At 41.8% G+C, this 12,739-nt stretch overlaps 1 protein-coding gene across 1 annotated transcript; it reads right to left on the bottom strand.

The window, feature by feature from the left end:
• Positions 1–3,228: 3,228 nt before the first annotated feature.
• Positions 3,229–10,643, bottom strand: LOC104437150 (subtilisin-like protease SBT5.3). Its single transcript, XM_039316628.1, is given in 14 exon segments — positions 3,229–3,409; positions 3,411–3,606; positions 3,608–3,878; positions 4,120–4,333; positions 4,416–4,528; positions 4,650–4,906; positions 5,023–5,120; positions 5,453–5,508; positions 5,511–5,992; positions 8,141–8,249; positions 9,369–9,533; positions 9,948–10,045; positions 10,142–10,251; positions 10,422–10,643. Coding segments are annotated over 14 exon segments (2,316 nt in total). The 5' UTR covers positions 10,503–10,643; the 3' UTR covers positions 3,229–3,343.
• Between the last annotated feature and the right edge of the window lie 2,096 nt (positions 10,644–12,739).

Below are 12,739 nucleotides of genomic sequence, written 5' to 3'. Positions count from 1 at the left end.
TACTGCAAGCCCATGGGTGGGATCCGAGAAAGTGTCGGTAATGTGGCGCCGCTGTCATGGGAGATGAAATCATCGACGCTCCATACCGGTTCCGAGGGAATGTCAACGAGTCCATCTACCTCTGCACCACTGATCCCTGAGCGAGCATGAGGCTAGCTCTTGAAGCAGCGCACTCGCGATTTGTACCAGGTGACATGATGCTCGATGGTTTGCCGGCAGTAAGGTATGCCAGGTAGCCCTGGCGCGGACAATATTACACAGTCAATGGACCGGCTTCAATTGAATTTGTACTACCGTGCAGCGATGATGTTTACATCATTAATCATCTTAAGTTCAGAGTCTTGGTGAATGAGCACAGAAGCTGCGGCTATGACATAACAGATTTTGACTCGCCATCGGTCTCTAAGGGTGAAGAGCGATTGTAAGCTTCACTGTGGCTCCTTGCAGTGTTAAACACGACCAGGAATACATGAAAAGGCTCAAAATGTACGACAACATAGATTCAATGGAATGTCCCTCCGATCTCGAGACATTGCAGGCTGTGAGGGAGAACGAGAGGATATCCTTCACTTATGAGGTTCAGTTTGTGAAGAGCGATATCCACTGGCAATCTCGTTGGGACATTTATTTGAAGCAGAGATATTCGCGAATCCGTTGGTTCTCAGTACTCCGTTCTCTGATGACCATCCTTCTCTTAACTGGTATTGTCTTCGTGATATTCCTGAAGACTATCTAGGGAAATCGCAAAATGTCGGGGACTCAATAAGCAGGCTGAAGCACAGACCCATGAGGAGCCTTCGGGTTGGAAGCTTCTTGCCAGCGATGCATTCAGGGAGCCGAATCACTCGAGGCTTCTCAGTGTGATGGTTGGAACTCGGGTCCAAATCACACTGACCGGATTTGTGACTGTAACTATCACGGCATTTTGCTACTTGACACCTGATGCTCCGAGGATTGATACTGACATTGATACTAACTGTCTACTCTTTTTGGGAATCGTTGGCGGGTACATTGGCGTGCGAAAGTAGAGAACGCTGAAAGGAAGTATTGATGGTTGGAAGTCAGTTTCGTGGTTGATCACATTTCTCTTTCCACGAATCATCCTAATCGTACACGTCGCTCAACTTCATAATGTAGGTCAACCGTAGCACCACATATTTCCATCTCCACGTGTGCCATTCTATTGTACTGGTTCTGCATTTCAGCGCCAGTCACCCTGTTTGGAGGACTCCTAGCGACCTGGGCCGAGGCTATCCAATATCCTGTGAAAACCAATCACATTCCTAGGGAAATCCCGGCTTGGACACTCCCTCGTGGCTCTTAGTTCTTGGTGCTGGGATGATCCCGTTCGGCACACTCGTTACTGAACTCATCTTCTTTCTGAGTAGCATATGGCTTGGTAGGTTCTACAGCGTGTCGGGGACCCTCTGCATTTGTCTTCTGTCCCTTGTTATTCTCTGTGCTGAAACATCCTTGGTCATTATTATCGCAATCTACAAGCTGAGGACTGGAAATGGTGGTGGAAGTCTTTCTGTGCTTCCGGTTCGGCTTCCCTCTTTGTGTTCATGTACTGCATCAATTACTTGGTTTCTGACTTGAACGGTTTGAGCGGGGTCCATCAGTCACAGTTTATGTCAGTTACTCACTCATCATGGCAATAGCAGCCCTGCTATCAACTGGAAGCATTGGTTTCCTGCTTCGTTATACTTTGTGAATGCTCTCTTCTCATCAACAGAGATCTGAGTAGAGTCGACTTTTTCCAATTTCATCCATTGCTTGAGCTCCTTGCTTTGGGAAATGCTGACATCACCACAATCGATATAGTAACGTCCTACTTTATTATGTATTGCCTGCCTTTGTCATGTTTCACTGTCGAAATAAGCACGAGATTGTTGTAAGTAGCTTAATGTTTCAAAGTAATGTATTCCCATCTATTGCACACATTTCCACTTCCATTGCTGTATCATCTGACAATCAAGTATGGAGCTTTACTATTAACAGTCTTCTTTGATCTGAAGGTGCCAATTGGTAGCTCTGCAGGAATGGCATCATCAGATAACCTTTAGAACTCAAGTTATAATCTGAACAAGCTGAGATACGTTGGATGGTAAAAATAGAAAGAGACGTGGATGACGATGTGCGTCGGCCATTTAGCAAATAGATAGCACGTGTGAGCAACTCAGAACCGCACATATGTTCATAATAATAACCTACTGATGTTTAGACGAATAAGTAAATAATGCTGAACCAAGTCTCTCCACAAACCTTATAATTCAGTGATTCCACAATTGAGTATGGTACATATAAAAGCACCATTCGTAAATAGGCTCAGCATCAATTTTAACCAAAGGCCATTCTCTAGAAACTACAGGAACAGCCCTTGAATGCCCTTAACAACAATAGGACTCCTTGCACGGCCTTGAAAGACTTCTTTTCACGGAACTTCTTAACCTTCAGGTGGAAAAGAACTGAAACAGTGAAACTTCATTTGTCTGTAGAAACGATGCTTGGTAGCTCCCTGGAGAGCCAACATTCTTCATAGTTTGAGCGACACCATGATCGATCTTTACATATTGCAACCTTCAAGTGGAGGATTGGAAATGGTGGTGAAAGTGTTTCTATGCTTCCAGCGCGGGCTTTGATCTATGTGTCCACGTACTGCATAGCCTCCCTCCATCACAGTTTATGCCGGTTACTCACTCAGTGGCAATAGCAGCCCTGCTACGACCAGTAGCATTGGTTCCCTCATTTCCTTCTACCCCATTAATGTTCCTTTCTACCTCATTCACCGTATCATACAATGCCTTTGTCATGTTGCACTGCTGAAAGTGGGACGAGAAGTATACGCCAACTCTTATTGTATTAAAACTATGTGTTCTCATCTATTTCACATATTTCAGCTGTCATATCTACATCAGGTGACAATCAAAGAGGGAGCTTTGTTAAGAGACATTGATTTATCTCAGTCCATTGAGTCTTCTTTGAACTGACTGGCTGATTAGTCGTCCAAGCAAAGGGATAGTCTTCTGAAACTTCAGTTTTCCAAACAATGGATGAAGAGAAGCAGTAGCAGGATGCTCACGCAATAAATGAAGAAGAGAACAGAGTTCCTCTGCAGATGCAAAGTATGCTTGCATGCCTAAAATGCACAATGCTCTCATTATAAAGACCGATTAGCATTTAGATGAATAAAAAATTTATCTCCATCCTAGTTTCTGAATTAATAAGTTTTGAGACCTTATAATTTGCAAACCTTTATTTTAAATTCATGAAGCACCGTTCGTGAATAGGATTGACATCAATTTAATAAGAACGCCATTTTTCGGCACTATAATAACAGTCATCAGATGGCTTTCACAACAATAGGACTCCTCACATAATGTTCGGTGTCCGACCATATCAGCTCGCCTTAACGAGTAGTCCCCAGTCACACTGGCTCCTTTTGCCTTCAGCACGACCTTGAAAGACTTCTTTTCATTAATCTTCTTGAACTTCAGGTAGGCTGGCTTGACAAGAACCGAAACTCCATTCGGTTCCAGTATCGACGCCCTGTAGGTCCCTGGCAAGCCAACATTCTTCACAGTTCGAGTCACCATGATTGATCCCGAGCTTAGGAACCGTGATCGAAGGATAGTTGAAGTCTAGAAGACCAATGTGTTTCGAACAATTGTAGGCACCATCAGAGAACATCGAGATCTGCATTGCATTGTAGCCTAGAGAACACAAGAAGTTGGGATAATCTTCGATGCCCAGATCATAGACCAGGCCAGGGTCCATAGCACGGTTGGGTTGGATGTGTCCAGCTCCGTAACTGAATGGAGTCGCCTTGTAGTAGGAGGCATTGATGATCGATTCCATTGCATTATCTTGTATCGTTGCTGCAAGCAAACAGACAGGGGCAAAGATCTCTCAATACGTTACGCATCTTGGAAACACTTATCAAACACCAGGCTAGTTAGTCATGACAATAATATGTACAGGTTCGGTTCGCATTGTTTTCAGTGGAGATTGCAAGAGCGGCGGATTTGTCATTTTCACTCCCCTAAGGTTCAGGGTGCCCATCAGACATAGCAGTTGAGCTCAGAATGTATTCGTAGTATATCATTCACTCATACTCACCACTCGTCATGATTGCCGATCGAATTGCAGCAGGACTCCATTCTGGATGTAGAGTTTTCAGAAGACCAGCAACACCGGAAACATGAGGACACGACATCGAGGTGCCCGACACAGCATTGAAAGGGACCCGGCGTTTATCGAATTCCTCATCTGTCGGCCCCGCTGCTTCAGTGTAGGCAGCTATGACGCTGACTCCAGGTGCAGTAATATCCGGCTGGTCATAATCATGTCAGTAACTCAACTAGCTATTGTTACAAAAGCAGCGTGACTAAATCGGCGATGAACCTTCAAAGTACCTTTAGAATTTCGGGTGTGATGGTGTTCGGCCCCTTTGAGGAAAAAGCCGCCATGAGTGGAGATGGCTTCACGCCCAAATTTGTCACTACGCGTGTGATCCAGGCAGTGAAGCCTGTCGCAACGAAAGGTTGCGCAAACGCATCAATCACACGGACAGAAGTTATGCGGCCTCATGAGCTCAACCAAGAACAACATTGCGCCATGACATCTGTCATTAGGTGCAAAAGAGGAGCTGTGCACTTACTTAGTTGATTTGATGTAACTGAAGATGGCGGCACCGTCGCCGTAGTTGACGTGAGACGCGGGAAGTAAATGTGGGTCCGCTAAGATTTCGTTTCCCGAGAGGATACTGTTGGCAAGGACCATCCCAACCGCGCCGGCCAGAAAGGCCTGCTCTCCCTCGTGGACCGTTGCGTTTTCTCCCCAAAGGCAAACCAGGATATTCCCCTTCACCTTCCTCGGATCAAGCGTTCCATCCTTGCAGAATATTCTGTCTTATGCAACCATAAACGAATCATAGTTAGCAATAGAGTATATACCGAGCTAAGCGAAAGTGGTAAGTTGACGGGTTCAGCTCGATAGCACGGAAATGGTTGTGATCCTTACGCTTCATCGGGCGACACATGAGACAATCCAGCATCCGCTGCGCTGATCAGCTTGTAGAACTTGCCTCCAGGCAAGGATTTCGGTGATAAGCTCGCACCCTTCGGGGCAAAAGGAGAAAGCAAAAGGACACATATATACAAGAATTAGCAGTTTCCGGAATCAGAAAAAACGCATTCAACACTGATTTACACAATCAAAATCCCCGACGCGATGTGACAAACAGTAAAACAGGCTTTATCTCTTGTCCAGATTAGCTTACTAAACCGACCGCAACAATTAAGGGTCATGCTCGATGAAATATCGCTAATCACCTTGCGGACATTCATCATTTGAACATGCGATTTCCAGTGCATTCGTATAGTTTTTCTAATTGGTAATGCGTGTGTCAAACCCTAAGAACAGCTTCACCGATTGAGAGAGGGAGTCTGACCTTGAATCGCCTCTGATCGCCAATCACCACGTAGTTGGAGAAATCCCTGTCCATGTGGCTGCCGCCACCGTGATCAGCCAAGGCCAGATGTTCGAGACCGTCCTGTCGCCGGGCCCATCATTCCCGGCCGAGCAAACCACGACGATGCCGTTTGTCACGGCATGGAAGGACCCGATCGCGATGCTATCGTTCAACAGTGTGGGGAGGGGGGGGCTGCCGCCGAGGGAGACCGAGAGGACGTCCACGCCGTCGTGTATGGCAGCGTCGAAGCCGGCCATGATGTCCGCGTCAAAGCACGCGCCGGCGGCGACCGGTGGCCCGCAGACCTTGTAGGCAGCAACCCGGGCCTTCGGGGAGCCGCCCTTGGCGGTGCCTCGGCCGTAGCCAAAGACACTGGCGCCGGCGACAAAGTTGCCACCAGCGGTGGAGAGGGTGTGGGACCCGTGGCCTTCATTGTCGCGGGGGGTGTCAAAGGAGGCGCTGAGGGGCTCCACTGCGGCGGCGTAGCCTTGGTTGAAGTATCTGGCGCCGATGAGTTTCCTGCGGATCGACGTTTCCGTTGGCGCGGGAGTTACCTTTGCATTTTCTTTTTTCAAAATCTATGTCCAAAGGGAATGTGTACGAATAAAATAAAATAAAAAGATTAAAAAAATTTGAAAAAGGGTTGCCAAATTAATGTGTGAGAAGGAGATTTAGAAATAAGAAAATTGCTTATTTACAAATTCGATTTCGCTTTATTGAAGAAAAACAATGAAAAGTTAAAACGTTGAGAACGATTCATACTCTCCACGTACAATTTCGACCTCAGTGCTGGGAGTCCGAATGGTATAGTGCTAATTAAATTTCCATGCACCGAACTAGATGTATAAACATTGTTCGGTCAAAATTAAGTCATTAAGCCTCATGTCATAAGAAATCATTTTCATTAAACCTCCATTTATTTCAAAAATAAATAATTTTTTAAAAAAATTCTAGAAGTGATCGCATACCAAAAAAAAAAAAAAAAGAGAATGAATGGAAAATATTTTTATCGTTCATGAAAATATTTTTTTATTAATTATTTTTAAGTAATGTAAGCAATCATTTTTTAAAAATACTTTTAAATTATTTATATTTTATGAAATAAACGAACCTGAAAATAAGTGATAAATGAGAAAAGTAGAGCTATAGACTGGAATTCTTCTTTATTTGCTTGGAACGATATTGTCCACTAGTCAAGTAGCTGAAGCAAGATATGGTGCGCAAAAAGGCAGTCAACGAAAACGAAGTCAACAATTATGGGTTTTTGATATCTTTTACCTAACCTGATTTTCCAGACAAAAACAAAAGTTTGAAAAGAAAGAAAGAAAAGATTGTTTCGGACTCAAGAGCTGGTCAAAGCGAAATGGCGGGGAGAGAAATGAGAATTGTCCGTTTTGAAGGAAGACAAAAAATATCAGGTGATGACAATGAAGGTGGAGATGAAGATAGTCGTCTCGTGAAAGTCGGCTAATTCTTGAGAAAAATAATAAAGGGAGGCAAAAAATGGTTTCATATGTCAAATCGATTTTTTTTTAAAAAGGGAACATGTTTAATTAGATAACAACTTCTTCTTTTTTTATGTTACCTTGTTATGTAACTCTATGCAGATGAACACATTTTCAGATTAACTCGAAGATTGCAAATAAATTCATCATTTGAGAAATTTACATAATAAAAGACTTGGACCTAAAGAAAATCTTGATTTTCCAAAGGAAGGGTAAATGGTTGCGCCACCAATGGTGTTACTCGAGCTCGACAAGGCCGAGTTTAGGGCTTGACAACACCGGATATAGCATCATGAACCCTAACCAAATGTAGGGGTGAAGCAAGCTCGAGAGAGGAATTGACGTTGGGTGCTCGTGAAGTGGTCGATGACATTGGACGGCGATGAAAGTCACAGCCAATAATTGGCAGGCCAATACAACTTCAAATGAAGTTTTACTTTTTTTTTTTATTATAGATCCAAGAAAAAGGTAAAAAATATAATAAAAGATGGATTCAACTTTATTGTGGAATGGATTAGATTCAATACTTAAGAATAGTTTAAGGGCCATATTAAATATATCAAAAAGTTCAAGAATAACATTAACATTAAGTTAAAGTTTAAAAACTATCATGATCATTATCCCTCCTTTAATCATGTGCATAGGTTGCATACAAGTTGTTGAAGTATGTCTTATTTCTATAGGTTTGTTTGCTTAAAAGAAAACTTTTTCCAGTAAATTTTTTTTCGACTTTCTAATATATGGATGACAGAAAATTAATCAATATACAAAAAACGTTTTTCATAAATTGAAAACAACATGCTTAAATCGGAAAAAACGACTTGCCCTTATGGCAAGAAGGAATTAATTTTCCCTAAACCATCCAACAAATGAGAAATAACCATTTTCTTTTATCGCGAAGTTTTTAATAAAACAAAAGCTACCTAAGACCTAGTTTATAACCATGAAATAGTTCGAGTTGAAATAGTTTATAACATGGCCAACTCTATCTTAAAGAAATTTACCTTAGATAGAAATGCTTAAAAGACTTCGGACACTACCACTAACCACATACCAAAAGATATAATAGGAAAGTACCCTTTACCTTCTCGAAAGAAGGTGGGTGGAGAAAAAGTCGGCGAGGAAGGATAAAAAGTGGGAGAGTGGGAGCAAGCAAAAGAACCTGTTGCAGCGAAAGCGAGGATCCTTGTCGTTTTGGCAGATTCCTTTCCACTTTGGAGGAATCGGTCCCAACCCCTGGTCGCTAAAGCTCTTGGATTCCGGCCACGCCCCTGCATGCGCCAAAACCCCAATCGATCACATCTTCTTTCCCCATTTTTTGCACCGAAGCTTGTCAATTCCAGGTCCAACATAGCAATCGAAGCAAAGAAATCAAACCCCACGTGAAGAGCTTGTGTTTTTTCTCGACGTTTTTAATCATGAGGGTGCGCTTCACCTACTCCGGAAAAGAGGGTTTGTCTGGGGCAGCTTTTGTGGGGATTGTTCAATGTGTATTTTGTGGTTTTGGGCCCCGGCTATGATTGAAAGTAGAGGGAGCACATGTGATGGCCGAGACTACCAAGATGTCAATTTAGGCTCTATCTCCATCCTTAGCGTAGTACCACCTAAGGAGTTTTAGGCATATAGCTCACAAAATGCACAAAGACATGATGCATTTCCCTCCTAGTACCTTTGACTAGTATTCAAGATTTGACCCATGTGCCACGCATTCGCAATTAGATCCACAAGAAGTGGATAGAGAATATGAAGATGATACGCACCTCTAGAGCAAATTCCTCCACAATTTTTCATTATTATTTTCCCGTTTTGCATGCATTTTTTTATGGACTTTCGATCATGCAGCTACACAGGTTGTGCTCCTCTAGTCAGCAAGCAAAAGACAACATCCAACAATTTTCGATTAAATAAAATTTTCCTCATGGGTCGAGGAGAATCTTTAATTTTCGAGCAAAAGACAACATCCACACATGTCCATCATTAATGGCACAATCTTATTATATCCACTAGCTTACTGAGGATTAGGCACATTGGAGTGTGCTCGACTCGCTATCTGTTTCTTTAATATCTACCCTCTTATATTATGGCTCAACCTGTATCATGTGCGTAGGTCAATAAGTTGACAACACAAAGTCGATAGCTTGTGAAAATCATTAGAGTGAAGAGAACATGCGCTGACTGAAGCAAGAACCGAACATGGAGAGTAAACGAAAGTCGGAGATCTTGAAACATTCGCATTTCTTTATGATAGATAAACGACCTGAAAGCCTTGCTCTGGTTGTAATGTAAGTCAAAATTTGTGGGTTTCGCGGGACTTACATTATTTTTCGTCAAGAAAATATGATTTTAGACTAGATAAATGAATAAATAAATAGTGGGTCGAAGTGGCTTGCCTGAGTCCAGATTCCCAATGATGATATCTTCACCAAATCGAGCCTTCTTCCAAATTGATTCGGAAGGAATCACGCCGTTCTGCTCGAGGCCTAGAAACTCCCACGATCTTGTTGTGTGTAGTTTCTTGCCCTGGTTCAGAAAAACCGACACCACTCTTGGGTGCTCTGCCAAAGATTAGAAAACCAACAATAAGCATTCATGATGGAAAGAAAAACTAAGTGCCTCCTTGGCGGAAAAACGAAATTCGAACAATTAGAGTTGATTTATTTAGCAATGTGACGGGCTAAGTTTGGATTTTCAATTGAATATTATTGATACACTTGACGCACGCGTCTCGTCAATTGCACTAGTCTTTCTCAAAGTTTCGTAGATGTGTAGAAACATTGCTCTTTTTCTAATTATTCGGAGGGTTTGCGCTAAAAAAAAATGCATAGGATGGAGCAACAACCAAAGGTTGCACGACTTGTCATCAAGAAGCGCAAGTTGCACTCCAAGTTTATGATAGAAGCAAACAAAAAGACCGTTGTTTTGGTGGTCAAACTCCAAACCAAGGGAGAAAAAAAGGGGTCGGAGCTTACTGGCGATTTGGGCAGCTACTTCATCTTCAAGAGTTGCGGCGAAGCCATTGATGTGCCTCGTGTACGAATAGAAGATGGCCTCCTCGGCGTCGTCCCGGCTATACAAAACATAGTCATCAATGCGTACTATAAACCGATAAGAAGAAGTACAAGAAGTGGTTGTGGTGAACTTTATCTGCATCGAAATGCAATACCTTCCCAAGAAAGAGCCAAGAAACTCATGGTGAGACTCCGTCACTCGACTCAGATCAGCCAATGAAGCGTCCCGGCCGTGCGAGTGAGATCCCAAGTAAACCACGTACGACTTCGATTCCACGCACACGGAGACACACAAAACAAAAAGAAAATATTCATGATGATGGTGATGATGAGATGATGATGATATCTGTTAAGACACGACCATCTTCAAACCAAGACTAGAATGGAGAGATTCCATCGTTAACGGAACAGTGCGAGTAGGCTTTGAATGCTCACCTTTTTGGCAGCAAACGCGGGCGTCTGGTGCGGTGTTAACGAAAGAAGAACGAGCACGAGAAGGTGAACGGAGAGGCTCATGGCAACTTCCCTCTGGAGGGCACTTGCATCACCCCCTTGCAGGAAGAGTAGAAAAGAAGTGAAGATGGCTGTGTTCTATTTACAAACTTAGTTGGCACAATTAAAAGGTGCACGGCACATGTGGTGATGCTTGTAGTGACATAATAAAGTTTCTAAAGAAGACATTGACAAGATGAATAGAACAACATCCCAAGACCAAGACCTGTGACTTTGAAGTTTCTAGCCAAGAGTAGATTATAGGGAGAGCGCGGCGATCGGCAAGAGAAGAAAGAAGGGGAAGAAAAAAAAAGACAAAGAAAAGACAAAGGAAAAAGAAAAGAAAAAAGAAAATAAATAAATTAGAAATTTTTTTTAAAATATTATTAATGTTTACGTTAGCGCCGTCTATGCCATGTAGAAGGTCGACATCCACGTCAGTAATCTCATGCCAAAATTAGTCAGATGGACTCAATTGGCAAAACGCGAAAATGTTATATATACAATTGGCACAATTAAAATATTTAAGACTCGATTGGTAAAAGTGTGATAGGTTTAAGAATTTGTGGACAATTTTCCCATTTACAAAACTTGTTGCTCAATAATCAAAGAAACATCTAGAGACATGATAGAAGTGACACGGCCGACTTGCCGTTTTGCCTATATTGTATGCATTTCATGTTGAGGGCAAATTTTAGCATTCGCCAAAAGGAAAAGGAAAAGGAAAAGGAAATTTGAAAAAAAAAAAATGGTGGCCTCGAGGCATCGACAGGATGTGAACCATTGCTTCCTCCAGGACGCGAGTAGCTGATACTTTTAGGTATATTCTTCAAACTAAATGTTTATATTATCTGAAAATTATCGAATTTCGTGGAGCTAGTGGGTGAATTAATGCTCAAAACACAATGCAGCCCTTGTCTTTATATACTGCATTAAGGTAGTAGATAATGCAGAGGTAAAGCTTTATGCAACATATAGATAAATATAAGTGACTTTACGTACCACATACATAACATCAATGCTTGCAAGGAATGTACTTTCTATTGACTCTATTGAAATTTGCCAACACCGCATCGGAAGTATCCAATAGATGTCAATTGAAAGAGTTTGTTTCTTTCTTGAGGAATAAATTTTCAATGAATATCTAAATTTGAACTCTATAGGATCCCAATCCCATCATATGCAAGTATTGGGTCTGCATGCACGTACGTTAATTATTGATGCGATCGATGAAAGGTCATTTCCTTTTTTCAAACCCTTCTCTCTCTCTCTCTCTCTCTCTCTCTCTCACAAAAAGCTGCACAGCACATGTGGTGAAGCTTGTAGTGCAAAAAGCTGCATGGCACATGTGGTGATGCTTGTAGTGACATAATAAAGTTTCTAAAGAAGACATTGACAAGATGAATAGAACAACATCCCAAGACCAAGACCTGTGACTTTGAAGTTTCTAGCCAAGAGTAGATTATAGGGAGAGCGCGGCGATCGGCAAGAGAAGAAAGAAGGGGAAGGAAAAAAAAAAAGACAAAGGAAAGACAAAGGAAAAAAGAAAATCAAATAAAATAAATAAATTAGAAATTTTTAAAATATTATTAATGTTTACGTTAGCGCCGTCTATGCCACGTAGAAGGTCGGCATCCATGTCATAATCTCATGCCAAAATTGGTCGATGGACTCAAGTGGCAAAAACGTGAAAAAATTATAAATTCAGTCGGCACAATTAAAATATTTAAGACTCGATTGGTAAAAGTGTGATAGGTTTAAGAATTTGTGGACAATTTTCCAATTTACAAAACTTGTTGCTCAATAATCAAAGAAACATCTAGAGACATGATAGAAGTGACACGGCCGACTTGCCGTTTTGCCTATATTGTATGCATTTCATGTTGAGGGCAAATTTTAGCATTCGCCAAAAGGAAATGGAAAAGGAAAAGGAAATTTGAAAAAAAAAAAAATGGTGGCCTCGAGGCATCGACAGGATGTGAACCATTGCTTCCTCCAGGACGCGAGTAGCTGATACTTTTAGGTATATTCTTCAAACTAAATGTTTATATTATCTGAAAATTATCGAATTTCGTGGAGCTAGTGGGTGAATTAATGCTCAAAACACAATGCAGCCCTTGTCTTTATATACTGCATTAAGGTAGTAGATAATGCAGAGGTAAAGCTTTATGCAACATATAGATAAATATAAGTGACTTTACGTACCACATACATAGCATCAATGCTTGCAAGGAATGTACTTTCTATTGACTCTATTGAAA

The sequence above is a fragment of the Eucalyptus grandis genome, chromosome 1 (genome assembly GCF_016545825.1).
Source record: "Eucalyptus grandis isolate ANBG69807.140 chromosome 1, ASM1654582v1, whole genome shotgun sequence".
NCBI classification, from domain to species: Eukaryota; Viridiplantae; Streptophyta; class Magnoliopsida; order Myrtales; family Myrtaceae; genus Eucalyptus; species Eucalyptus grandis.
Note: the sequence above shows the minus strand (reverse complement) of the source record. Positions and strands in the feature narration are given on the sequence as shown.